Source organism: Vitis riparia, chromosome 6, assembly GCF_004353265.1.
Source record: "Vitis riparia cultivar Riparia Gloire de Montpellier isolate 1030 chromosome 6, EGFV_Vit.rip_1.0, whole genome shotgun sequence".
Lineage (NCBI taxonomy): Eukaryota > Viridiplantae > Streptophyta > Magnoliopsida > Vitales > Vitaceae > Vitis > Vitis riparia.
This window is the reverse complement of record NC_048436.1, coordinates 3,458,185-3,486,085: the sequence shown is the minus strand read 5'-3', so window position 1 is coordinate 3,486,085 and position 27,901 is coordinate 3,458,185. Positions and strand designations below refer to the sequence as shown.

Here is a 27,901-nt window from a genome sequence, read left to right as displayed (position 1 = left end):
ATTTATGGCTGACTTGAAGAATTTTAGAATGTCAGTGAAAAGCATTTTTAAAATTGCTAATATTTTCTATTAGAGAATTTCCTCCTTTTGGGAGTAAATGTTATCCAAAATAATATCTCTTTTAACTGTGATTAAGGGATTAAATTATTTGCATATTTCTTTTATTGCAAAATAATAGAAATGTAATTATTCTATATTTTATTTGCCATGGAAGAAATGAGCTTATTCGACATGAAAGAGGGATGGATATCTTGCTGCTGTTTCTCTGTAAGCAGCAGTTGAACAGAAGATGATGAGGAAATGCAGAGGAAAAACACACATGAAACCAAAAAAGAAGAAGACAGCATTCATTTCCTGTCTTTTTGTAATTTCAAAATCGCCTCAAAAAGCACCATCTCATCTTCTTCATTTTTTTCCCTTTCATAATAGAAAAAGATACTGTTTGCCCTCATCCTTGTCTCTCTTGAAAAGCAGACAACAAACTCATTTGAAGAAATAAAGAAACCTACTGTCGTACATGTCTGCCTTCTTGTTGGCTACATGCCACAAATTTCCGTTACTGTTTTTATCCGCACAAATAGTTCAAAATTTTGAGACTGGATGTTCCCCATTTTCATGCATTGCTAATCTGAACCAATCTTCAGCTTTCCTTGGCTTATCCGACGATATTCAGGGACCGGCTTCTGCAGCATTGATGTCCCTTGGAAGGTCATCATCTGGAAATCTCTGCAGAGATGGTTCAGCTGCAATGCAAAATGTACATAAACTAATCTTAACATCTGTATGGTGCAAACCAGCATCAAGAAACCAACCAAACTCCAACAAAAGATGAACAAAATAGATGACAAGCGAGTACCTCCTCCTGTTCCATTTTATGGAACTTGAACTTGTTAATCCATAAGGACTCAGCTCCTTCAGCAGCAGGAAGCACAAGACTATTCACCTGGAGAAAGCAAAGTAGTCTTTCAATGCAAGTGTACAAGGCCTGGAAGTAACCCTACAGAAACAGTTATTTACGGATGTCAGATCGCCCACTGTCACATTTCACTTTATGGAAACAAACAGTTGGCTTGTTAGGAAAAAAATAATTTGAAATGAAAAAATATCTCAATGAAAAGGAAACTCTGAAAGGAGAGTATATCCACCTGGCCTTGGCAATCACTCCGCGTTGCCACCAAAGGCAGTTCTGCAACTTCCTTTCCCAGAACTCGAAAGGTTGCTGCTGATACAACCTGGCAGCTGCACAGTAAGCAATTATTATCAGACAATTTACTAATCCTAGAGAACACAACTGAAAAAGGTAGCTGCTCCTACAACTTGGGAGCTGGCAGTGCCTAGGCAGCGAGCTTGGAAAAGGATTCTCATGTATCATAAAGGAAAATGGGGAAATAGATGGAAAAGGATTCTCATGTATCATAAAGGTAGCTGCATGGTGGGCAATTATTAACTATCAGAGAAGACAACTAAATCGAGAGAGAGAGAGAGAGAGAGAGAGAGTACAACTAATTAACAAATTTAAAAAAACACCAGGTCAGAGCCTAGCAATGCCTAGTGTTAGCTCTTGTCTTTGCAAGAAGGTTGGTCTAGGGTTCCAATTGTGGAAAAAGGAATCCATGGCAGTGGGCTTGGAAAAGGATTCTCATGTATCATAAACGAAATGGGGAAATAAATTCAAAATAAGCAAAACATTCAGGAAAGATTCTCACCCGACTGTTAAAATGGCACAATACATGCCTCCAAACTCCAGCTCCCCTGTGCTGTTGCTGCAAAAAAGAAGAAAAAAAAAAGGTATTAAATTTATTCCTACACGGTTAATTTCTCGTCATTAATAATGCAAATAATTGAAAATATAATACTATTGCTCACCTGTGCACCATGTCGAGTAAAAGGTCTCGACCTTCTGCATTAGCAATCGGATTGAACTGTTCCTGTAGCACAAGAATGAGATGGGAAAGCAGTTAGAAACTAAAGAATAGGTTGGCTTAATTTAGTGAAGAATGATAACAACATCCAGAAATTTTACTAGCAACTCTAGCAACAAAAAAACCTCAAATTATTTTAAATTAGCTGACTAGCCTGTGTATATTACATTATTAAACTAGACAACATGTGAGGTACCTTATTTGGAACGTGGTACCATGCACAAAAAGGGCAGATCCTACATGGTTCCTCTCAAACATTAGACAGTGAACAGAACAGATATTGCTAATAAATGTACTTTCATAGAATTTCATATATAGATGAAAGGGCAGAGGATTCATTGGTTTTTCTCAGATCTAGCCACTCTACTAAAAACATGATACTTTTCTGCCCCAAATGCCTTCGCTTGTCATCTGACTTTATCACACAATTTAGACGAGAAATGTTTACTAGAAGGGCATCTGTGATGAGCAAATGTCTAATTTCGCTTTCAATATGAGAAGGATCATATTGCTCAACATTATTTACAACCATGAACCATAACACATTCATTATCTGAAAAAATGACTTCATATTTTCACTTTTCAAATTATAATATGGTTATCAATTGTCAAGTATCTTGAAATATCAGTCAACAACTACTCACATGAAATAAGGATAGAGCCTGAGAAAGCAATGATCCTGCTTCAGTAGCAGAAGCCCATCTCCCATGAAGGAGCCTCCATTTTATATCAGGATTCCCACTGCAAACAGAACCTTTTCTTCCATATCTTTTTTTTATAATCGTCAAAACATCATCTGGAAGTTCCTCTTCTCGACGAACCACTATCTTCCGCAAAGAAGAATTAATGTCTTTGCAGTCACGGCAACAGAACCACTTCCCCTTGGGTACCGCCTACAGTTGTATGAGAAACATTAATATTTTCATCCCAAAAAAATGGGTCCCTATGAACTTTAATTTAAAAGATATCGTTTATGCAATGAGACTGTGTAGTAATAAATAAAATAAATTAAAAAAGATACAAAAACATATTCTAAATACCTTTAAATCATCTATATTATGTGCCTTTAAGCATCCGACATGGAATTCTTTCTCACACTAAGAGGGAAAAAAAAAAAAAGAAACAGAAACATTACTCCGCATAAAAATTCATTGTAACCAACATTAAATTGTAAAGCACTTAAAAACTTGAAAAAGAAATTGTCAACATGAGGAAAACAAAAAATATTACAAGGACTGTTACCTGATCGCAAATCATAACAGTGTGAGGACCAAACCCAGATGTGCTGAATTCATGCCTTCTGCATACCAAAATGCATAATAAATCAAACACTCAAAGAAGTTAATATTTGATTGTAGTATATACATACAAAATAAGAAACATAGGGGAGCATTGTGCTACACAGAAAAACAGAAAATGGAAGTGGAGTGAAAGTATTTGACAATAAATGTTACTGGGCTACCAGTAGATTTCTTATTGAAGTTTAAAGAACTAAAAGTCAAAAAATAAAATAAAGTTTTGAAGTATGCAATGGAAGAACATGTAGACACACCTGCACAAAGCACATCCTCCTGCTTCATCGGTTTGACTTTTTACAATGCGAATGCATCGTTTCCTAATTTGTTCAATTGGGTCAACCCCACCCATCCTTCCTGCAGCCACTGCATTGGCGTTGCGTTCTACAAATTTGCCCTTTTGCAATGTATTAAGGCAAAATTTGCAGAACCACTTGCCCTTGGGGATGTTTTCCAGTGAGACACATTCTGAAATAGAGCAAATTAACAATCTAACATCAAAAGAAATGGCCCAATTAAAGGAAAGTAATCATAAAAATCTCTAGAAATCTTGCACACTAAATAATTTGAAGCGGAGAAAAGGTAGACAAGTCAATCAAATAACATCATACTAGCTAAAAAAGATTAATTGAAATTTAACATGAAAAATTATACAAATCCAGCATCATTACAAGAAAATGACACTACAATAGTCCCCTTTAAAAAGATATCCATTCAAAAAAACATTAATTTAGTTGCCATTTCCATTTTTCCTTCAAGAATTTACCAGAACAGTACACAGAATCAAGCACCCAAAATTTCACTAGGACAAAGTGACAAACAGTAAACCTGTTTCTACTTTAAAATAACATACAGTGCACCAGGAACCACCAAAGCAAGCATTCACATGAGTATATGGGCATTTACATGTGCATGCACACAATGGAAAGGGGAAAACTTCATAAAAGAGACCAGTCCATAATTCACATATAAGCCAAACACAACATTTATGTTAACAATTTTAATTGAAAGTTCAAAGAATGCACTGCATTAATCAATGTATTACAACCATTTATTTAGGTAACTTCATCTGACCCTAATCACTGATCTCCAATAACGTGTGTTAATTGAGAAAATATAGGAAACAAAGAAAAAATTATAGTGACACACCAAAATGTGGCAGGAAAAAACAAGGAAAAGACAGCGGCAGAAAGAAAGAAACTTTATGTCCCAATATGTTCAATATCCTATATTTTATTATGATAAAACCCCTAAACAATTCAAGTAGCAAGCCATGATTAAAAAATGTAAAATCAACTACTATGTGGCAACTACTGCATGCAGGTTAGCTACGTCATAGTAATGCATTAATTAAAAAAACAGTAAAGAAAAAGAGAAGAGTAAAACAGTGCTGCTAGAGCTTGTTCGCTTCCAATAACTGACTCAAAAACCAAAACAGAAGAAAGATAAAGCATAGATGCAAATAGACAAAATGGCAAAATGATGCAAGAGAAAGTGCCAAACTTAATGTCTCAATATGTTATTTATCTTCTTTGTTTCCCTCTTGTCACTTTGAGTGACTCATATCAAGTCATTGCCCACAGATATACACATATCTAATTCCAACTTTCTGTTCACTCTTTTACATGAAATAACCGGTCAGGAATTTCACTGGATAATAACAACAGGAACCTATGCAAATGAATGGAACACAAAAATCCACCTTTGTGAAACACCCTTGGGCATCCATCACAACATAGCAGTGTCCCTCCATCTAGGCATATACTGCAGATTTCATCGTTGGTGTTGATAGAAGGTTCCCTCCCTCTCAATAGAGATAGTGAGAGTTCATGAAGAGAAACCCCGTTAGATGTGTAAATATGCAGGTAACTGTTAAAACCAAAGAAGCCTGAGTTAAAAGGATTATAAAATTATAATAGAAGATAAAGAGAATTTAAAGACAAGTGAGCTACAGTCACCTCCCTTCGAACACATCATGCATCATGAACATTGCATGGTGAAAAACATTTAAGCCCACCAGAAGAGCATAATTACATGCAAGCAGGCAATTCTTCTACCTATGGTCTCTATGTGACTCTTGCTAGCATTCTTTACTCTAATAATAAATATAGATTGTGGAAACTGCAAGAAAATTTTCAACCCCAAAAATTAGGGGCCTATAGATAAGGTGTTTCTGCAGCTCAGATTATGCCATGTACAAAAAGCACGCAGTTTCCATATTTTCATCCTCATGGCTAGGATATAAATTGCAAGATCACTGTAGTCTCAAGATCACATGATTCTTCCCCTGACCTATTGAATACTCCAAATAAATACTCAAGTAAGAGATTCCTGCTAGAAGTCTTTTCTCTAATAGTAAATAGAGGAAGTAGTGGAAATTGCTAGTAAGCTTCCCAATCACCCCTTCTAAAAATCAGGTGACAGAGAAAATGGCAAGATATAAATTGCATGACAACTGTGGTCTCAAGACCACTTGATCCTTTCCCAAGCTTCTAAAAAAATTTCAAATAAATACTCACGGTTTTCTGCGTGAAGCCCAACCAGAATGGGCCTCAAATTGAGACGGGCTGACCTGGTCATTAAAAATAACGAAGATTAATCTCTGATGGAATATTTAGGAAACCTTAATTCAAGCAGTATTAGCAATACCTCGGAGTTGCAGCAATCACAAAGGATTCGACAACCCTTTTTATGACCACTTAGCAATCTCTGCAAATAACATTTAACTACTCAGAAAAAAAATATGCAATCAAAATAATCCAATGAGATGATTACTTTGCTCCCCATTGTACCCACCTCTCCACGAACATAGTAGCTCACTTCACTTCCTTCAGGCAGGTCATTTTCCCCAAAAGCCAACTTATGAAGGCCCACATCTCTGGAGAAAACATCCAAAAACCAAGAATTAGGTTAGCAATCAAAGAGAATTTCAACAAAAATCCATAGCCACATGTCATGATTGTAGACATTGATAACAAACTTAAAATAAAAGAAAAAGAAAGATTAATATTTGCAGCAGACAGAAAGAGTACCAACTTTTTAGTTACCCGCCCATAATTCTTACTTCCTGATGAGCTGCACTTGGACACAGTCGTTGTTTTTGTTGACCTGAGATGATTGAGAAAAAAGTGATCAAATAATCAATAAATTAATTGACAAATAAATAATAAGCTTATCAGATGATAAACTTCTTACAACCAAACTTCAAATATATATTCTTTTGGTGGTGCCATATTGCTAGTAATTTTACAGATAATTTTATTATAAATACCAATACACCGACATTGAGCATAAAAACCAAGATGAAATTTAATTTAGTTTAGAGCAAAGCCCTAGAGCATTGTCAAGAATACAAGATCTTCAACCCACCCCAATTGTCTATAGGCTCTCTTTCAACAGTCATACTTAGAGCTTGTCAATTAAGCTGAAATAGTAATAAATTGTATGTGGTCAGATCACCTTTTACCTTTCTTTCAACAGTCGTGCTTAGAGTTTATCAATTGAGTTGAATTAGTTGTTACTTGTATGTTGTCAAAGGACATTTTACCTTAATATTTTAGGATGATATAACTTTATTAAAAAGATAACTATTCAAAAAAGGAAGAAAAAAGAAAACAGAAAGACTATCAATCTGACAACAAAGAAGCTCCTGGTCTTTGTGATCATATAATGCATTACTTTAAGCACAAGATATATACCAAATCTTCCAAATAATAATCAAACCAACCTATTTAGCTACATGATCATAATAATTTGGTGACAAATTATGTTACTATAGCTGTGCAAAAAGGACTTGAATACTAAAGAACAGCTACTCACAATCGCAAAAGTTCATGGAGCATACCTATCACTAGTACCAGTTGGTTGAGCAGGGCTAGCGTGAGACTCCTTTAGTCCCACACATGATTCGCATAACACCAGTGAATCACTGGTGCCAACTTCAGAAATAGAACCTAAAGATCATTAAAAACTAAAATGTCAAATGGTGTGGAAAATTATTCTTCCAAACAAACAATTGAACATTTCAAAAGGGAATAAGTACAAGAGCAACCTTTGCAATTGAAGCAAAATGTAGATTTCTTTATGGATGAACCAATTGCCACTCTAATGTCTTCATCCAAGGCCTTCAATGTAGCCTTTGAGCATGCAGTCATTACACTCCGAAGGGTATTCCCATTCTCAAGGTAAATGTACTCTGGGGGACGTTTATTTGAACTACCAGCATGCAGCTCAAATACGTTTGGCGTAACCACCTATGTTGGAAGTAAAAAATAAATACATGATACATATACATAAATAAATAAACAAACCAAGCATTCACTAAAACATTTGGGTGGTATTCGAAGGGTATTGATATAGGCAATAGCATGCCCATATCTGAAAATGATACATTAATACTTACATTTGTTCCCTTGCATGTATCACAATAACAGAGGATCCCAGAGCCTTTTATCACCCCATGAAGCCCGGATTCCCCATTTTCTTTTCTCTATAAAGAAAAATATATAAACCAAACATCAATGTGAAAAATAAAACATTCATACATTGCAAAAGGAAATTAAAGGATGCAAAATCTTACTCTTAAGCCTCGAATGTACTGCACAGGTAAGTCCTCAAGAATACCCGTGTCAAGAAGCTCCTTTAATTTTGTGGGAAACCCCTTTAGAGTTGAAGGCACCAATGCACTACTCCCCATTTTCACCACATTCTTCTCACCATTGTTGACAACAGATATCTTCATAGCATTGGCTTTAGGCTTCAAAGTAACTCGAGAAACCCTCCTTTGATTTTGACTTGATGGTGCTTTCTTCAGCCCATCCACACTGGGAGTTCTACTTGTCTTTACCTCCTCTCTAAGCGTGGAAGTTGGAAGATAATCCAACTCCTCTTCCTCTGCAGGACTGCTCATGGATTCATTATCACGACCGATTTGCATTGGATTATCCGTCGAATCATTCCCCTGCTCCCCTTGCCCACTTCTCACCACCTTGTTGTCCATCGATTTGCCATCATTGCTCCTAACTCGATCTTCAGGAAACCTTTCCTCCACATTATTTTTTTGTGCATCCAAACCGGAACTTTTTTGCCTCTTTTTAATTGAGTTCTCTAAAACCCTATTCCTTGAAGGCCCACCTCTATCTTTTTTAGTCTGAGTTTGAGTTCGAGTCCGACCTAGACTTAAAGAACCACCAATCGTTGATTGAGCTTTCACCACAAAGGCAAACTCCCGTTTGAAGCCAGGCCGAATTCGAGACATTACAAACTCCTCTGAATCACTACCCTTCTCCATAACCCCCAAATCAAACCCAAAAGAGGACTTATTAGAAACCCTAGAATCGATTCAAACTCTATAACTTCAATAAATGGGAATTGAAATGAAGTGATCAACAAAAAGAAACACAAACAATATATAAAACTAGTTTAAAATCAAAATCTAGAAGGATTCTCTTGTGAAGAAACCAAATGAAGAGAGCAAGATCAGGGTTTGAGAGAGGGTTGGTGGTTGATGAGATTAAAGAAACATGGTGCTAGAATAGAGCAATATGTCCATGATTTATCGAAGAAGGTGACCTGGCGATGAGAAGGAGAGACAGATGTGTATAGGGATAGAAAAGTATACAAAAAGAAAGAGAGGGAAAGAGATATAAACGCCTTCAATTTTTTGTTGCCAAAAATACCCCTAATGTATCAAGACTAAGGGAACTTTGAATTTTTTTTCCTTTATTTTTTTATTTTTTAAGTTATAGCCCTAGATTGTTTTTAATATATAAATATAAAATAGTTTTGAAATAGCCATACAATATAGTTTTCAATTGTTAAAAAATTTTCTTATCATGTTATTGAATCTCCCAATAAAATAATTTATAACAATATATGTTATATAAAACATTTTCCTTAAACAAAGAAACCTTATAGAAGTGACTATGTCAAAAAATAATTATTAATTCATGAATCTTCCTTAAGACCAACTCAAAATATTATTTCGATTTGTGAAGGATGTGAAAATTATAAAGTTATAAGATATTTTTAAAAGAATTTCTTAATACGATTATACTATTAATTAAATTAACATATTAGTTTATTTCTTATTCACCTACCCTTTTGGTGTTTGTTGTTGTCTATTTTGTAATTCCTTGTTTGACACATGGATTATTATTGAGATGATCATGAATGTTAAAGGCGAAAATAAAATAATAAAATGATGTCATTGATCAAGCCAATCAATGTACAATTTATTATTAAATAAGCCAACAAATATCATGTTCAACATGCTTTCACTTTCTCATACCTATTTGTATGAAGTTATTTTTATTATGTTTATGATCAAAATATATAATGTGATTGAGCCGAACAATGTACAATTTATTATTAAATAAGTCAACAAATATCATGTTCTACAAATACCACGGTTTCGCTTTCTCATGCCTATTTCTATAAAGTTATTTTTATTATGTTTATGATCAAAATATAGAATCATTAAAAATAATATTAATAAAATTAATATCATTCCCAATCAAATAATGTTTTTTTCTCTTTCTTTTGATATTCTACATCGTCTCATATATGAAATGCTCTAAATAAAACACATGTATGTAAAATCACATTAGTTTAATAGTCCTATTCATTTTTTCCCACCCACACTTGTGAATTTTGGGGTTCAAAATTGAACATTTTGAATAGTCATGTCAAGTCTTTTTTTGTTAACATAATATTAATGTTTTTATTAATAGGTAAATTTTTGTCCCGATTGGGGCTTAAACTTAGAAACTGCTATAAACCTTCTCTAACCCCTTCCTACTTGAGCCAAGCCTCAAGAGCCAACATGACATTAATATATTACAATTTTTTTGAATAATCTTTTGAGACTCTACCCCTATTTGTATTTTTTAACTCAAATGTTTGTTTATGTGGTTCTTAACTATAGGAGACCAATCAACCTGGGGTAGTGCAATATCAAGAGTTTAAGGGGAGAACGAGTAGAGTGGGAGGCAAGAGGGGGTTGGAGAAAGTGGTAGTGGAATCAAGGAACAAGTTCTAGGAGATCTAAAATTTCTTTCTTATTTTGTTTGGGAAGAAATGGAGCTTTTTACAATGCTGCAAAATAACAACTCCCACAAATTATTCCATGATAATAGGGAAGCCTTTAAATATGACACATGCCATGGAGTCACAAGTGTACCTCTCCTTCTCATTCTAGCCAATGAGCTCCATACACACCAATCCTGCTTTCAACACTAGCTACCAAACCAAGACTTTCAAACCAACCCCAAAGTGCTCAATAGCAAAAAGGCCAACTTCACTATTAAAGTACATCAAGTCAATTTAAGTCCCCACAAGCCCTACTCCCAACACGAGGGTACATATTACCATCAAGGCTTTGTTTCGACTGTGACACCACATAATATCATCTTTGCCAAGAGGTAGAACAGGAAAGACCCCTTTGACATCTTCCACAAGCATCCATATTCAATAGGCATCTAGATGACTCAAGGATGACCTTAAAAATAAGAATTCATATCCAAATGTTATAACATGATGGCATTAAGGAGAGATGTGAAGAGAATAATATAAAAGAGAGAATGGACCTATCCATGCATCAAAGGCCCAAGTCAAGGTGTATCAGGTGTCAAGTATAAAACTATTTTGCACATGTAATACTAAGTTCCAAGACACATGATGCTTTGCAATTGGTTAAGCATTAAGCACTATTTAAATCTAAATTAAATTAGGTTTGTGAAGATTTCAAAAAACATATATACAATCAAACACCCTTGATTAACCAATATCATTTTGGTTGAAAAGAATTAAAAGATAGCATATTCTTTGCATGTGAACATAGCTAAAAAATCAAAAGATAGATAAAAGTGGAAATGGTCTATACACTTAATAATACAGTTACCTAAGACAAGAAATCATAAAGCATTGAGTAGTTCAAGGTTGTCCTTCTATTCTAAAAATAAAAAAACAAATGGTATAAAATTTAATGTATAATGAAATTAAAGCAAAAGACACACCATTGAAAATCATTACCAGCTTGTATCCAAATCATTTTTATCATTAATTGTGCATTTCATCACACAAAGTCAAGCCCTTCAATTGTATACCTACTCTTCGAAGAAAGTTTTATTTTGATTCTCTTAAAGGTTATAAGAACCTTGTGAAAGCCTTATAAAAGCTTGATGAGAGTGTGAGGAGGTCACTCAAGGGAAAAAGGTCACCTAATACCTAGTAAACCAAGTGCATGCTTGAGTCTTAATTCTCAAGGCTTGAAGGAGTTTGGAAGCATGAACCTAGGCTAGAGATTTTCCAAACCACAATAAAACCTTGCTCGCAGCCTCTCTTCCACTATCTTTTTACTTCATAGCATTTTAAATTATTGTCTTATGTTTATTTGCTTATGTGGATCTTGGTAAGTTTAATTCTTCATAACAACAATTGATATCAGAGCAAGACCTCTTCAAAAGTCTTAACAAATTAAAAGTTCATAGCAAACCTACCTAGCATGGAAAGATAATCTGTAAATAGACCCCTCCTTTCAATGGAACCAATTATGGTTACAAAAATGGCTATAATATTGTCAACCTACATTATAACTCCACCATATGAAGGGCATAAAACACAAATCTTTCCATACATATAATGTGCATGAGGAAGCAAGAAGCATGAGAACGTTAATAGTAAGGGAAAACAAAGTTCAAAGGATGAACAAAAGAGTAAACACTAACCATCATTATGTTTAACAACAGTATTGATTCCATCCTTATTAGAAAATTAGTGGTAGTCAACCTTTTTGGCAATAGCTAATGGAACACTTGCAGGTCTTGGAACTTCATATAACATGGCAAAGCCATATATGAAGCATGCTTTAGCACATTGTAAATTGTTGAACTACTAATTTTCCTAAAAGTTGAAGCTTATAGGATTTTGGTTCATAATGTATATCATACTCTCCAACACCCTTTCTCACATGTAGCCGCTTTTTCTTTTTTTAAGCTTACATGTTGGCTTAATTGGGGAAATAAACATGCCATGGTGAGGTTCAAACACTTGACCTCCCACCAAATGAGGCTCTAATACCATGTTGAACCACTAATTTTCCTAAAAGCTTAAGCTTATAGAATTTGGGTTCATAATCTATATCATACTTACCAATATAAAACAAATTATCCATGTTGTAAAACCGTAAACAAGGAAGAGACTTCTTCAAACTATGTTGTAGAAGTACCTTCAAATGAAAAAGGTATATCAAAGTAAATATGAGCAAACATAACATCAATTGTTTAACATAAACTACTTTATGCAACTATTTTTGCAGGACTGCATATTTTATGCATAAAAATTGATATAACAACATCAAATAAGCAATCAAAATGGTAGGGAAAGAGATAACATTAAGCATCATTACCAATGACATGACCACAACGATCCATCATGCAATATACCTTCATTATCCAAAGATATATTAGAGTTGGATCTGGGTCAATATAATATCACATTGTTCAATCTAAAATGCTTTTGAATGCCTAAAAATTAAGATAATAGCATCAAATAAGCAATCAAAATGGTAAATAAAGAAGTAACATCAAACACTACTATTGATGGTATATCATGGACCACAAGGACCCGTCATGCAGTATACCTTTGTTATTCAAAGATACATCCGAGCAAGATTTGGGCTGATAAAATATCCAATTGTTAAACCAAGAGTACTTTTTTCTACTTCAGTTGTTGATCAAGCATTGTAGCACACCCTTCAAAGAATGCTAACCTTACAGCACCCAACAACTAGGCAAATGTATATCAAAATTCCAACTAGGGAAAAAAATGATTGAGAGAGAGAGATGAATATCTACTCATAGGTCAAATGATTACCACATAATTTCAAGAAGTTGTGAAGTTGTATTTGGAAAATACCTTTGTTCATTAATGAAGCATCAAAGCAAGAACATACAAAACAACAACTAGATGGGCTATAAATAAAATGCTTATTGAGGGAGAAGAGAATCCATAAATCATAAAAACAACAATAACAATAGTGATGATGACAAATCAATGATGATTAAAGAAAATGAATCTCTATAAGAGCAGCAAAATGAAGTAATCTTTATTCATTCTAGCTTAACTTGAGATAATCAACGATTAACATAAGCATAACTTGAAATAATAATGGTTCAAATGAGCTTAAAAAGAAAACATTTTTTTTTTGTATAAAACAATAGGAATTTAAAAAAAAAAAAAAAGAATAATATGAATGTTCATCATAACATAAAAATGAGAAGATGGATATAATATTGCCAACTAACATTACAAATCCACCATATAAAGGGCATAAAACATGACTCTTTTCATACATATAATTTGCATGAGGAAGCAAGGGCATGTTGATCGTAGAGGGAAAAATGGTTCAATGGATGGGTAGACTAAACAGTAACCATCATTATGTTTGATAGCAGTATTGATTCCATCTTTAAAAAGATTGGTGGTAGTCAGCCATTCACAACAGTTAATGTAACACCTGCATGTATTGGAACATGTTTAAAGTATGTTTCACAACATTGTAAAGCATCCATGAATTTTTGTAAAGCAAATTAACGAGATCACATCTATGGATTTTCTTACATCAACTTAACCCTTTTGTATAGGTCTCCATGCTATGATATCTAGATCCTTTAATTTCACCCAACATACCCATATCTAAACAATATGATATGGGTGTGAGTATGGAATCCTTGTCGAACACTCCTATTTTGCTTTGGATGTGGTTGATTGATTTTTTCATCGTTATCATTTTCTTCTTTCAACTTTCTTAGTAATAATTACATTAGAGAAAAAGAATAGTTAGTTGAAAAGCTTACCTTTGTAAGAATATTTAGGGATAAGAGGAAAAAAAGGATTAGAGGGAAAAGATTGGAGCTATTAAAAAAGAGATCTTCACTTGCAATTTATTTCGAATTGATTTTTCTTTTATTATACCGTATCACAATACCCCGTGCCTGCTTTTTTGGATTTTTTTAGTTGAGTCCACTTATTCTAAAATTTGAGTTATGAAAGTTCAAACGTCTAGAGACATACTCACATTTGACGCTCAAACTCAAACCTATGCAACATAATCCTCATGTATAGTGGAGTAGTATAGTCATTTTTTGTTCAAGTTTTTGTCATTGTGGAAAGGACCCTTCATCCTTTTCGTGTACTTTTTATCCATAATTAATATTGTTGGAGTGCATGATATATACATTATGAACTCAAATCCTAGACGCTTAAGCTTTCATGAAAATTAGTTGTCTGACATGGTGTCAGAGCTTCATTTATCAGGAGGTTATATGTTGAAAGCTTACATGTTTATTCCCCAATTTATTAAGCTTACTTGTAAGCTCAAAGGGAAGCTACTCCTGAGGAGGTTATTAGAGTATATGGTATACATTATTGATCCAAATATTACAAGCTTAAGCTTTTAGGAAAATTGATTGTCAAACAAATACATCTACTGTCTCCAATAAATAAATGAATTAAAACATTGTAAAGAAAATTTTCCATGTTGAAGAAACGTAAACAAGGAAGGGACTTCTCAAAACCATGTAGTAGATGTATAAAAAATCAGAGCAGGATTTGGGCCGATACAACATCAAATTTCCTACAGGATTTGGGCTGATTCAACATCACATTTTTTTATAAATTTGACGAAAATAAATAAACAATTGTAAGAGTGGATTGTAGAGAGAGACTCACGCCACGAAGGAGGGATGGTAATGTAGTAAGAAATGGCGGGTGGCCGCTGCTTTGGTGGCTCAGGCTCCTCGGCCTCTTCGGTACCTCCTCCACCTGCCATGCTCTTTCTCTCTCTAAAAATCTCCCTCTTTGTGTAAAAACAACCAAAATCAGTGAATGTATATCAGCAGTGAAAAACACAATCCAAACACAACCTAAATCCCAAATCTTCCAGAAACCCACTAAACCGAGTGAAAAAAAACCAAAAAAAAAACTCATAAATGTGAACACCTAGAAGGATCAATCGCTCATTCAATAACTGTGCATTGAGAGACAAGAGCCAAATTTCACCCATGTGGCCTCAGATTAAAATTTTAAAATAAAAACTCACAAAGAGATGGAATTGATTCCTGTCGGGGCCTACTCCAGACGCCGGTTGCCGCAGACAGAGGATGGCGACGGCGGCGGAGAGTGGGACAACAGAAAACGTAAACCGAGAGATGATAGAAGTGATAGAGGAGAGGGACCGAGTGAGCAACTGAGTCAACATGGAGTCGAGTCTATCGAGATTTGAAGGAAGCTGTCGAAGGCAATGAGAGTATGGCCTTTATATAGGTTATGCAGCATTCCAATTCTACTTTGTTGGGTAACAATGACATGCAATATATGAAATACATCACTCCCACCTATATTTATTTAAATTCTATTAAATAAATTTTATATGCGAAGCTATTAAATTTGACATTATTATATATTTGATTTTCTCCTAAATTTTATTAATAGACTATTTTCTTTGAATAAGATATGATAACATAAATATCTCATATCGTGAAAAATATGTCCTAAAAAACGAGTCATTTTTATCACTATCTTAAATGAATGTCTTTCCTTGATTAAAAATCATATATAAATTAATAAATCCAAAAAAAATTATATCATAAATGAAGAAACATATGAATGAGGCCACGTTTGGTTGTAAAAATAAGATACATATATCATAAGATATCATATCGGATATGTATATCGTAAGATATGATTTCCAATGAGATATATATTTGAATATACATATTTTAAAAATAGGATATTTTAAAGTAACATATCCAATGAGAGATATGCAATATTATAAGAAATAAACAAACAATAATATAAAATATATATTATTTTCAATATTTAAAATAAAGTTTATATAACATTCAAATATTTCTATTTAAAAAAAAATGACAATTTTGTTATGTTTAACAATATTCAATATAAATATTTAAACTTTATAGATATTTTTTGTTTATATTATATGATTTAATATATAAAAATAATTTATATATCATATATTAATATTATTTTATAATTTTTTTTTTAGTTATTCTTTTTAATCATAAATTTAATTTATAATAAAAAAATTATTTTGAAAAATGAGTATATTAAAAAATAAAAGTTTGATAAAAAATAAATTTTGATACATAGGATATATATATCTCAAATTTTACCATGCAATTAACATATTTTATGTGAAAAAGATTAAAATAATAATAATAATAATAAGATAAAAGTTAGGTAATATATTTCACCACTTACCATATTTCACGTGCAAAGTGATAAGATAACTTATCCAAGGTGAGGATATAATATATATCCTCTCTTATCCTATAGCATGATATATATGATGAATCACGTGTTATATCCAACCAACCGAACATGATTTGTATCAATGGGGTGTATTGATGTTCTGTTAATAGTCAATAAAGTAGGTCAACCAAAATGTAAAATAAATAATAATCATATTGGAAAAAAAGGTTATTTAACTAAAGAGTTAGTACGTGCGATAGAAATGCAAACACAAAAACAATCTTATCAAATTTAGTAATTCAGAGTGTTTTGCCAAAATGCAATTCTATCTTCCGCTTTCATTGGGTTTTGTATGCTTTCTCTTTCTCTGTCTTACATCTCTACCTTCTTGTTGGCTACAAGCTACAAAATTCTGTTACTTTCTTATCTGTACAAAAGATAATTTGATTTCTGTACCAAAAAAAAAAAACATCAAAATTTTGTGGGTGATTCCATTTTCAGGTATTCCAAAATGAACCAATCTTCAGCTTTTCTTCGAATTTGCAACAATACGTCACCTAGGAACCAACTTCTGCAGCATCAATGTCCCTTGGAAAGTCATCATCTGGTAATCTCTTCTGAAATTGTTCCGCTGCAATGCCAAAAAGGTCCATAATATACTGCCACCAACGTTACAAGAAACAAGCCGAACAACAAGAGTAAACAAAATAAGTGAAAACAAATACCTGCTCTTGTGTCACCTTGTTAAAACCAAACTTGTTTGTCCATATGGACTCTGCTCCTTCAGCAGCAGGAAGCACAAGACTCCTCACCTCGAGAACACCAAGCAGCCCCTCAAGGCAAGAGAACAGGGTCTGGAAGTAACCCTACAGAAACAGTAATTTATGGATGTCAAACCAGCTGTCACATTTCAGTTGATGGAAGCACACCGTTGGCTTGTTGGGACAAAAAAGGAATTTTAGGAAAAAAAAAAAAAAGAAGACCAAAAGGAAAAAGATGGTAGTATCAAGGGAAGAGCATATTCACCTGGCCTTGGCAATCACTCCGTGTAGCCACAAGAGGCAGTTCTGCAACTTCCTTTCCAAATATTCGGAAGGCAGCTGCTGATACAACTTGGGAGCTGCACAGTACGCAATTATTATTGGATAAGCCACCAATCCTAATACAGAATACAACTAAAAGAGGTAGCTGCTGATACAACTTGGGAGTTGCACACCCAGCAATTATTATCAGAGAAGTTACCAATCCAAAATAATACAATTAAATAATAAAACAGGGCTTAGGAGCCTAGTGGTGCCAGTGTTATCTCTAGGCTTCACACAAGGAATGTCTAGGGTTCCAGTAGGCAGTGGGCTTGGGAAAAGGATTATCTCGTATCATAAAGGAAAAAGAAAAGGTAAAACATTCAGAGCAGATTCTCACCTAATTGTTAATATGGCACAGTACATGCCTCCAAAATCCCACTCCCTTGTGCTTTTGCTGCCAAAAAAATAACCAGAAAAAGGGCATTCCATAATTTTGTATGCCAATGCAAAATGGTAATGAAAAAGAAGTTACAATTGATAAATTTAAATAATTAAAAAGAGACTATCATTGCTTACCCATGAACCATGTCAGGTAGAAGGTCTCGGCCTGCAGCATCAGCAATTGGATCAAATTGTTCCTGTAGCAAAAGAATGAGATGGAAAAGCAAAATGAGAAACTGAACATTATGTTGGCCTAAGTCAACAAAGTATTACACAAAAATATCAATAAATTTTAGCACAACACCAACAGAAAAAAAAAAAACCTCAAATTATTGAAACTAGATTACTAGCCTGTGAACAATACATTATGACCTCTGCATGCTGCAATCCTAGGAATAGATAAGGTATTGTATTTAGAAATTAGAACATGGAGTACCATGCATAAAAAGGGCAGATGAAACATGGTTATTCTCAGACATTAAACAGTGAATGAGATCATACATGGTTCTTCTCATATTAGAGACTGAATGAGCCTATGTGTGGTTCTTCTCATAAATTACAGTGAACTGGACTGACACTGCTAACAAATGTACTTTCAGAGAATTCCATACATGGAAGAAAAGCAGAGGATAAATTGATTTCTCTGAGACAGTAGACATTCAACCAGACATACTTTTCTGCCCAAGCGCTTTCATGTGTCATAAAACTTCATCACCATTTGGACAATAGAAAGAAATACTAGTTGGGCCATTTGTCAGCAAAATTTTCTATTTCATCTTCAATAAACTATTTCAGAACAATATAATCAACTACTGATAGCAGTATTTTCTTGGTGAAATTAAAGAAAATTACACAATCTCACACTTAATAAATTTACAACTGTGGTTTAAAACTATAACACATTATTATTAAAAAATTGACTTTGTATGTTAACTTTTCCAACTATGGTATACTTATGAAGCCCCAAGTATCTTAAAATATAAGCCAATGACTACTCACATGAAATATGGATAGAGCCTGAGAAAGCAATGATCCCGCTTCAATAGAAGAAGTCCTTCTCCCACAAAGGAGCCTCCATTTTATATCAGGATCCTTACTGCAAGCAGAACCATTTCTTCCATATTTTTCCTTTATAGTCGTCAACACATTATTTGGAAGCTCCTCTTCTCCATGAACAACCAACTTCTGCAAAGAAGAATTAATTCTCTTGCAGTCATGGCAACAAAACCATTTGCCTTTAGGCACTTCCTGCAGTTGCATAAGCAAACATCAATATTTTAATCCAATAAAAGGGCTGCATATGTGCTTAACATCAATATTTTGAATAAAAAATGATATTCAAAATACCTTTAGGTCATCCATGTCATGCTCTCTTAAGCACCCAACATGGAATTCTTTCTCACACTGAGAACAAAAAACAGAGAAACATTAGTTAGCATAAAAATTAATGGTAACCAATATTAAACTATACAGAACTTGAAAACTCAATAAAAAATGTCATCATGAAGAAAACAAAGACTATTACCTGATCACAAAGCATAACAGTGCGAGGACCAAACCCGGATCTGCTGAATTCATGCCTTCTGCATACATCAAAATGCATGATAAATCAAACACTCAAAGAAACAGGACAAGAAGTTAATATTTGAATGTAGCATACATGTGCAACATAAGAAAAAGAAGGAAGCATTGTGCTACATAAAAAAACATCACATTAATGTGAGTCCACCCTGCAAGGCCAGAGTGGGAGAAATTTTATGCTTACCAGGCTATCATCAGATTTCTTATTGATTAAGCTCAACAACATAAGAGCCAAAAACTAAACTAAATCTTTTTTTTTTTCTTTTTTCCAAGATAAAAAACAAAAAATATAGTAATTACGAAAAAAAAGAGTACAAGAGCAGGATGAGGGATCCTCCCCACAAAATACAGAATACTGATCAAAGACTAAACACCTCCACCATATAAAGAGAACTGTACACAAACTTATGGCCGCTTAAGCATACACAAAGGCAACTAAACTAAAGCTTCTAAATACGTGTAAATCAAGTTGGAAGGAAATTTGGACACACCTGCACAAGGCACATCCTCCCATTTCATCAACTTGAGTGTTTACAATGCGAATGCATCGTTTTGTAATCTGTTCGATTGGGTCCACACCTGCTACCCTTCCTGCAGCCACAGCATTGGCATTATGTTCTACAAATTTTTCTTTTTGCAACATATTATTGCAAAATTTGCAGAACCACTTGCCCTTGGGGATGTTTGCCAGTGACACACATTCTGCAATAGGGCAAATTAACAATCAACATCAAATGGAATAGGCCATTAAAGGAAGTAATGATAAAGTTTGCTAGAAATCTTGCACATTAAGAAAATGACACCACAATGATTTGATTAAAAAGATATTTATTCACAAGAACATTAATTTAGTAGCCATTTCCATCTTTCTTTTGAGAATGAAACAGAAAATCACACAGAATCAAGGCCCACAGATTTTCATTTAGGACAAAGTGATGTGCAGTTAACCAGTTTCCACTTTAAAATGGCATACAGTAGCCCACCAACCATCATAGCAAGGCACATATGTGAGTATATAGGCAAGCACATGGGCAAGCACAAAATGGAAGGGACAAATCTAAATAAAAGAGACTGGTTCGTAACTCAGATATAAATCAGACACTTTGTGTTTATTTAAACAATTAAATATGCTCTGAATGAATTGAACCATCAACCATTACAGTAAATAGAACACAAACCAATGAGCAAGAATCAAGCCCTAGTTTTTTTTTTAAAAAAAAAAAATACTCATTGCTTCCAAACCAGGTCAGATCAGGCAAATCAACCTCTAAGAGAAACTTGACCAGCCATCAATACAAGTTGATTATCATGTGCGCATCTTAGAAATACAAGGTGTGGAACTATTATGTGTGCATCTTTGTCTTTAACAAAATATCAGGATCTTCCATCCTTTTTGCGTTTTGTGTCTTTTCCTACCGTTTTAAGGGGCTGGGAGTGATTGAACGATGCACTACTATATTGCATCTAGTACCTGTTCGATTGAAATGGTTATAATTTGAAAGTTCAAAAAATACACTGTGTTAACTAATGCATTTAGTTAACTCCACCAGACCGAACCCTTATCACTGATCTCTACTGACTTGTGGGAATTGAAAAAGGCAAAAGAAAAAATCTATAATCATGCACAAAAAATGCAGCAGGAAAGAAAAGAAAAGAAAAGATGAGAGAGAGAGAGAAATGAGGTGTGTTAGAAAGAAGGGAAATTTATGTCCCAATAGGTTTCCTTTCTATTTTCTTCCCTCATCGGCCTATCTCCCAATATGTTCAATATCTGAAAGTTCATTATGATAAAACCGCAAAAATCTAATAGTAAGGCATGTTTAAAAAACATAAAATTAAATAGTATGTGGCAACTATTGCATGCAGATTGCCTATATAAAAAAAAAAAAAACAAAAAAAACAAAACTATTGCATGCAGATTAGCTATGTCAAAATAATACATAAAAGGGGAAAAAAAGAAAGGAAAGAAAAGACTAAAACGGTGCTGCTCGAGCATAGGTCCTGACGGATATATTAAAGACATATAGTGGCACAAAGCGCATGGCATAGAGCTACGTGCCATCTATAGCATGCAGGCTAATTGTGCCATTCTAATGCATTTAATTGGTGGTGCTGCTAGAGTGTATATACTGACAAATATGATAAAGCCAATAGCACAAATTGCACGAACTAGAACAACGCCAGTTTGCTATTCCTTTCCACCGACTCACTTTATATAATATAAAATTGAAAAAAAAATACTGAAAAGAAAATATAAAGTATAGATATAAATAGACAAAGCGAGAATAAAAGACAAAAAATGGTGCAAGGCAAAGTGCCAAACTCAATGTCTCATGAGTTATTTGTCTTCTTTGTTTCCCTTTTCTCACTCTAAGCAACTGATACAAAGCCATTTTCCAGCAAAGGCATACGCATATCTAAATTCATCTTTCTGTTCCCCTTATTACACGAAATAACCAATCAAGAGTTTCAATGTATAATAACAACTAAACCTTGCTGAATGAATGGAACACAAAAATGCACCTTTGTGAAAGACCCTTGGGCATCCATCACAACACAAAAGGTTTCCTCCATCTAGGCATATGCTGCAGAGATCATCATTATCACTGACAGAAATCTCTCTGCCTCTTGATAGAGAGATTGAGAATTCGTGGAGAGACACCCCATTAGATGTGTAAATATGCAGGTAACTGAGAAAGCAAAAGAATCCTAAGTTAAAAGGGTTATTTTTTTTTTTGATAGGACTAAGTTAAAAGGGTTATAAAAATAAAACAATAATAATAAAAGACAGAATTTAAAAACAAAGAGAGCCAGCTAGAGTCACCCTCCTAGACACATCATACAGTAGGAACATTGCATGGTAAAAAAACTTTTATGCCCTATAGATTAGCATGGTTCCATGCAAGCGGGCAATTGGACTACCTATGGTCTCTGTACAAATGTTTCTAGCATTCATTAATAACAAAAAAATATGGTGAAAATTTCCAGCAAACTTTCCACCCCCCAGAAATCAAGTGGCCAAAGACAATGGAAATTCAACAGTTCATATCATGCCATGTGGCAAAAAAGCACCCTCTTTCCAAATTTTCAGGCTCTTGGCCGGAATACAAATTACAGGACCAATATAGTCTCAAATTGACATGATTATTCTCCAACCAGGTGATTAATTCAAATAAATACTCAAGATCTCTGAGTGGTTAGATTTTTCTTTTCATTAATAAAAATTAGAGTTTGGTAGAAATTGCCAGTAAACCCAGCCCTAGAAATAAGGTGGCCAGAGATGATGGGCTTTTGACTTTCAAATTATGCCCTGGGTCAAAAAAGTTCGATGTCTTTGCCAATTTTCCTCTCATGGCAAGGTCAAGGTTTGAAGTATCACGATATTTCAGAGATATATCGCTGAAATATTGTGTATTGGAGGGTACAAACACAATAACACACGCTGAAATCTCAACCATCCTATATTTCCTTATATTCACATTTTAATCACCGATTTTTCGGCAATAAATCGATATTTTGCTGATTTTTCTGAGGTTTTTAATGCTACATCATCGATTTTCTGAATTTTGACTTTCAAAATTGGCCTTCCAAAACCAGGCCCAAACAAGCCCAGCTTGCTGGGCCTCACTTGACTTGTAGCAGCACTTTATCTTAAATATTGGTTTTGGATGTTGTTCTTGACCGATGTGGGATTGCATTTCAAGGATGCAATGAAAAATAACTGGGGTGGTGTAGAGGCATGGGATTGAACCTATGACCTCAAGTTCATAATGGACTTGCTTTGCCACCAAGCCAACGTTTCTGCTTATAATATATTGGACATGCAAATGTATATATTTAAGTAATAAACAAACATTATATATAAAATTCATAAAGTAAATATCCTATACTTATGTATTTATATTATAAATATTATCTATATATATAAAAACATATTATAAATTATATATGCATAAATTAATATATTTATTTACTTTATGAATTAATTAAAATATCAATTATAGTAAGTAAATTAATTTTAATTATTATGTATTTTGTATGATAATTAAATACAAAATAAATAAAAATTTATAAATAAAGTTATCAACAATTTAAAATTAAAAAAACTTATAAATATATCATCATTTATTTTATGTTTTTGAATATATCCAAATTATATAAATCTCTATAAAATATATTTTAAAATTTTAAATATTATGATTGGATCTGATAAATTATATCATGCATATCACAATTTCTTTAACAAAACACCTAAAAATGTTTATTGTTACTTTTTATATCATTTTTTTAGAATTTTTTTCAATATTTTCATGAGTTTTGATCAATTTTTGTCTCATTGACATTTTGTATCAGAATATCCACCGATATTTCCTAATATATCCATAAAATTGAGTTGCCAATATACCCATAAAAACCGATATTTTTATCCTTGGGCAAGATAGAAATTATAGGACCACTCTAGTCTCAAGGCCACTTGATTCTTCCACAACCTTCTAAAAATTGAAAATAAACACTCACGGTTTGCGGCGTGATGCCCAACCAGCATGAGCCTCAAATTGTGATGGACTGACCTGGCCATTAAAACAAAGAAGATTAATATCTCTGACAAAATATTCAGGAAACTGTAGTTCAAACATATCAAGAGTACCTCAGAGTTACAGCAAGTACAAAAGATTCCAGAACCCCTTTTGTAGCCAACCAGCAATTGCTGCAAACAATATATAACTATTCAGAAAAGAAAATGTGCAATCAAAATAATCAAACGCAATGATTGGTTCCTCACTGTAACAACCTGTCCACGAACATAATAACCCACTTCTGTTCCTTCAGGCAGGCCATTTTCTCCAAAAACTAATTTATGCAAGCTCAGATCTCTGGGAGAAGACATCCAAAACCCAAGAAGATTTAAGTTATTAAATACAGTATCGACAAAAACCAATTGCCACCTGTCATTGTTGTGAGATCAATATACAACTAAAAACAAAATAGAAAAAGAAACAAAGAGAATTAATATATGCATCTGACAAGGAAAGAGTACCTACTTTTTAGTTACCCTCCCATAACTCTTACTTCCTGATGAGCTGCACTTTGACACACTCTCAGCTGACCTTGATATTGTACTTGGTTTTGGTGACCTGAGATGACTGAGAAGGAAGAGTCCAAATAATTAATAACGACAAATAAATAGGAGCTAATCAGAAGATACACTCTGTATTATGTTCTTATGATGCTAAATTGCTAAAAGAAATGTAAATTCTCCAGATTATGTTATGTTGCTAGAATATGAATCACTGACCAGACACATGATCCTTTAAGTCCTTGAAGTCTACTTGAGATTTTTAAATTTATAATTTGTTCTACCAACACAAGAAGTCATGAACCTAAAGGTTTTTGTACATTTAAAAGATCAAATAGAATCCTTGTACTGCCCAAAAAGCTAATAATAAAAATAAATAAATAGCAGTGTCGAACTGGCTAGGAATTTTACATATAATTTATATAAATGCCAGTATACTAACACACACAAACAATAATACCAAGATCAAATTTAATTTACTTCAGAAGAAAGCCATAGAACCTCACTGAGAATTACCAGATTATAAATCCAACCTAACTGTCCAAAGGCTCACCGTCACTAGCCCTACTTAGAGATTATTAATCAAGTGCAAGTAAATGTAAATCACATATACTCAAAGGAACCTTTGAGTCAACATTTTAGGATGATGTAACTTAATTAAGAAGATTATTTAAAAAGGAAAAATAAAAAAGACCATATCATTCAACCAGCAAAAAATGAGCACACCAACCTATCATCTATAGAGCATAATAATTTGGTGATTTATAGTAGATTACACGTTTTATGAACTGGTGCAAAAAGCACTTTAATACTAAAGAACAACTACTAAAAATTGCAGGAGTTCATGGAGCATACCTATCACTACTACCAGTCACTTGAGAAGGGCTGGCTTGAGACTCCTTTAATTGCAAACAAGATAAACATAAAACCTTTGAATTCCCAATGCCAGCTTCAGAAATACGACCTAAAGATGATTAAAAGTGTCACATGGTACGGAAAAAAAAAAAAATCTTCCAGGGAAAGAGTTGAACATGTCAAAAGGAAATAAGTACAAGAGCAACCTTTACAGTTCAGACAGAATGTGGATTTCTTTATCATTGAACAACCAATGGCCACTCTTATGGCTTCATCCAAAGAGTCCAATGCAGCATTTTTCCATGCATTCATTACACCGCGGAGGGAAGTCCCGTTCTCAAGGTAAATGTACTCAGGGGGACGTTTATTTGAACTACCAGCATGCAGCTCGAATAGGTTGGGTGTGACAACCTGCATTAGAGTTAAAAAATAAATACATAATAAAGAGCAAGCATTTGGGCTGTGGTAGGAGGACATTGATATAGGCAACCATCGTAATTTTAAAAGGTGTGCTTAAAGTGCTCCTAGGCTGAGGGAGCAACAACTCCCTAGTTATATCACCTCGCTTGGCAAGCACTTTGTTGGTGAGACGCCTCTCGTCTACTTTACTTTTCCTTTTCAAACACTTTTATTCTTGAAATTTCTAAATGTATATTGAAATTTGTATGATAATTTCTTTACTATTTTGTTGAATACTTCTTTTAAATGTTTAGAATCTTAATTTTTTTTTATTGGATTACTTTTGGATTATATTTTATAAAATTGATATGCATCCTAGGTCACGTTTTAGACTCGCCTTGTATTGTGACTTGGGCGTAAGCTGCATCTTTTAAAACCATGGCAACAACATGCCCATATCTGAAAATGATATGTCAATACTTACTTTTGTTCCCTTGCAAGAATTGCAAGAGCAGAGGATCCCAGAGCCCTTTATCACACCCCGAAGCCCTGATTCTCCACTTCCTCTCGTCTACAAGGAAAATTATATAAACCAAACATCAGGATGCAACATAAATCATTCATAGATTACAGAGATATATAAAAGTATGCAAAACCTTACTCTTGAGCCTCGAATGTACTGCACAGGTAAGTCCTCGAGGATACGAGTGTCAAGAAGCTCCTTTAATTTTGCCGGGAACCGCCTTGGAACTCGAGGCACCAAGCCACTACTCCTCTTCGTCCCTGTATTCTCCTCACCATTGTTGACAGCAGAGATCTCCATAGTATCGGCATTGGGCATCAAATCAGTTTCAGAAACTCTCCTCGGCCGTTGATCCGAAGTTGCATTCTCCACTACATCGGCATTTTGAGTTTCACTAATCTCTGCATCCTCTCTATGCATTGGAGCCGGCGTATCATCCTTAGACTCCTCTTCGCCCCCCGGACAGCTCTTAAGTTCACCAACACCAGCAGTATGCATCGGATTATCCGCCGGATGGTTCCCCTGCTCCGCGTCCCTGCTTCTCACCGCCTCATTGTCCATCGAATCTGCTTCATTGCTCCTGATTCCATCTTCAGCAGATCTTTCCTCCGCATTATTTTTCTCTGAGTTGGAAACCGAGCTCTTTTGCCTCTTATTATTCGAAATCTCTGAGCCCCCATTGCCCCAAAGCCCACCCCTATCGTTCCGAGTCCGAGTCCGGCCCAAAGATCCAGCGATCGCTGATTGAGCCTTCACTGCAAAGGCAAACTCCCGTTTGCAGCCCGGCCGAACCCGAGACAACACCACAAACTCCTCTGAATCAGTACCCTTCGCCATGACACCCAAATCAAACCCAGAAAAACCTATCAGAAAGCCCCAGAATCGGTTCAAACCCCAGAACTTCAATCAATGGGAATTGAAACGGAACAGTAACACCACGAAATCCAAACAAACATATGTGGATGATTTGGAATCAAAATCTCAAAGGATGCCCCGTCCAGAAAACCAATGAAAAAGGAAGATTAGGGTTTGAAAGAGGGTTGGTCATATAAGCGATTGAAGAAACAGGTTACCAAAATAGGGCAATAGGCCCACGCTGTTATCCAAGAAGGCGAACAGACGATGAGAGAGACGGAGAGAGGGATGTGTGTAGAGAGAGAAAAGCATACAGAGAGAAAGAAGAGAGAGGGAAAGATATGAAGGCCTTTAAAAAATTTTGGCCGAAACTATCCCTAATGCATCGAGAAGAGAAGAAGCCTTCTCCAACCCCAAAAAAAATGTTTCTAAAAAAATAGGCTTGTTGGAAGCATAATTTTTAAAATTGTTTTCTATTGTTTCCAAAATAAAATCTTATTTAGGAAAATAAAGCTCTGTATATTTATATAAAAACATTTTCTATATTTTCAACTAATTTTCAAAATATTATATAAAAAATAAATGAAAATATTTCAATTTTATTTTAAAAATAATCTATTTTTTTATAACATTTAAAACAAAATTTACAAATGTAT

The 27,901-nt window shown here is 34.2% G+C and overlaps 2 protein-coding genes across 4 annotated transcripts; both read right to left on the bottom strand.

Annotated features, from left to right (window-relative positions):
- Positions 1-376: 376 nt before the first annotated feature.
- Positions 377-15,510, bottom strand: LOC117916007. 3 transcript variants are annotated; one of them, XM_034831801.1, is made up of 21 exons: positions 15,318-15,510; positions 14,948-15,074; positions 13,651-13,733; positions 7,797-8,498; positions 7,620-7,706; positions 7,269-7,470; positions 7,062-7,170; positions 6,254-6,325; positions 6,014-6,095; positions 5,867-5,926; positions 5,737-5,789; positions 4,920-5,086; positions 3,475-3,685; positions 3,165-3,222; positions 2,963-3,019; positions 2,567-2,815; positions 1,867-1,928; positions 1,707-1,763; positions 1,146-1,239; positions 857-997; positions 377-743 (listed from the first exon to the last, which is right to left on the bottom strand). In XM_034831801.1, the coding sequence occupies exons 3-21, from the start codon at positions 13,681-13,683 to the stop codon at positions 624-626; spliced, it is 2,616 nt and encodes an 871-aa protein (XP_034687692.1). In that variant the 5' UTR covers positions 13,684-13,733; positions 14,948-15,074; positions 15,318-15,510; the 3' UTR covers positions 377-623. The 3 variants fall into 3 exon arrangements, with proteins under 3 accessions (XP_034687692.1, XP_034687693.1, XP_034687691.1); XM_034831802.1 differs by lacking the exons at positions 14,948-15,074; positions 15,318-15,510 and having other exon boundaries at positions 13,651-14,941; XM_034831800.1 differs by lacking the exons at positions 13,651-13,733; positions 14,948-15,074; positions 15,318-15,510 and having other exon boundaries at positions 857-943.
- A 1,238-nt stretch (positions 15,511-16,748) lies between these two features.
- On the bottom strand, positions 16,749-27,577 carry LOC117916008. Its single transcript, XM_034831803.1, has 18 exons — positions 26,529-27,577; positions 26,352-26,438; positions 25,675-25,879; positions 25,469-25,577; positions 24,579-24,680; positions 24,329-24,410; positions 24,185-24,244; positions 24,055-24,107; positions 22,060-22,226; positions 20,028-20,238; positions 19,481-19,538; positions 19,303-19,359; positions 18,955-19,203; positions 18,091-18,152; positions 17,912-17,968; positions 17,516-17,609; positions 17,215-17,355; positions 16,749-17,120 (listed from the first exon to the last, which is right to left on the bottom strand). Exons 1-18 carry the CDS (start codon positions 27,225-27,227, stop codon positions 17,043-17,045), a joined length of 2,571 nt encoding a protein of 856 aa, XP_034687694.1. The 5' UTR covers positions 27,228-27,577; the 3' UTR covers positions 16,749-17,042.
- Positions 27,578-27,901: the final 324 nt, after the last annotated feature.

What these genes read in the sequence shown, in the direction of transcription:
- LOC117916007 (XM_034831801.1), bottom strand. Translation starts at nt 13,683, where the DNA reads ATGGAATCAATACTGCTATCAAACATAATGATG. An exon ending in GTGATTGCTGCAACTCCGAG is followed by an intron (nt 5,790 to 5,866) that starts GTATTGCTAATA and finishes TTTAATGACCAG; the next exon opens with GTCAGCCCGTCTCAATTTGA. An exon ending in TGTGCCATTTTAACAGTCGG is followed by an intron (nt 1,240 to 1,706) that starts GTGAGAATCTTT and finishes CTTACTGTGCAG; the next exon opens with CTGCCAGGTTGTATCAGCAG.
- LOC117916008 (XM_034831803.1), bottom strand. Translation starts at nt 27,227, where the DNA reads ATGGCGAAGGGTACTGATTCAGAGGAGTTTGTGGTGTTGTCTCGGGTT. An exon ending in GGAGGATGTGCCTTGTGCAG is followed by an intron (nt 19,539 to 20,027) that starts GTGTGTCCAAAT and finishes TGATGTATGCAG; the next exon opens with AAGGCATGAATTCAGCAGAT. An exon ending in ACAAGGTGACACAAGAGCAG is followed by an intron (nt 17,121 to 17,214) that starts GTATTTGTTTTC and finishes TTGGCATTGCAG; the next exon opens with CGGAACAATTTCAGAAGAGA.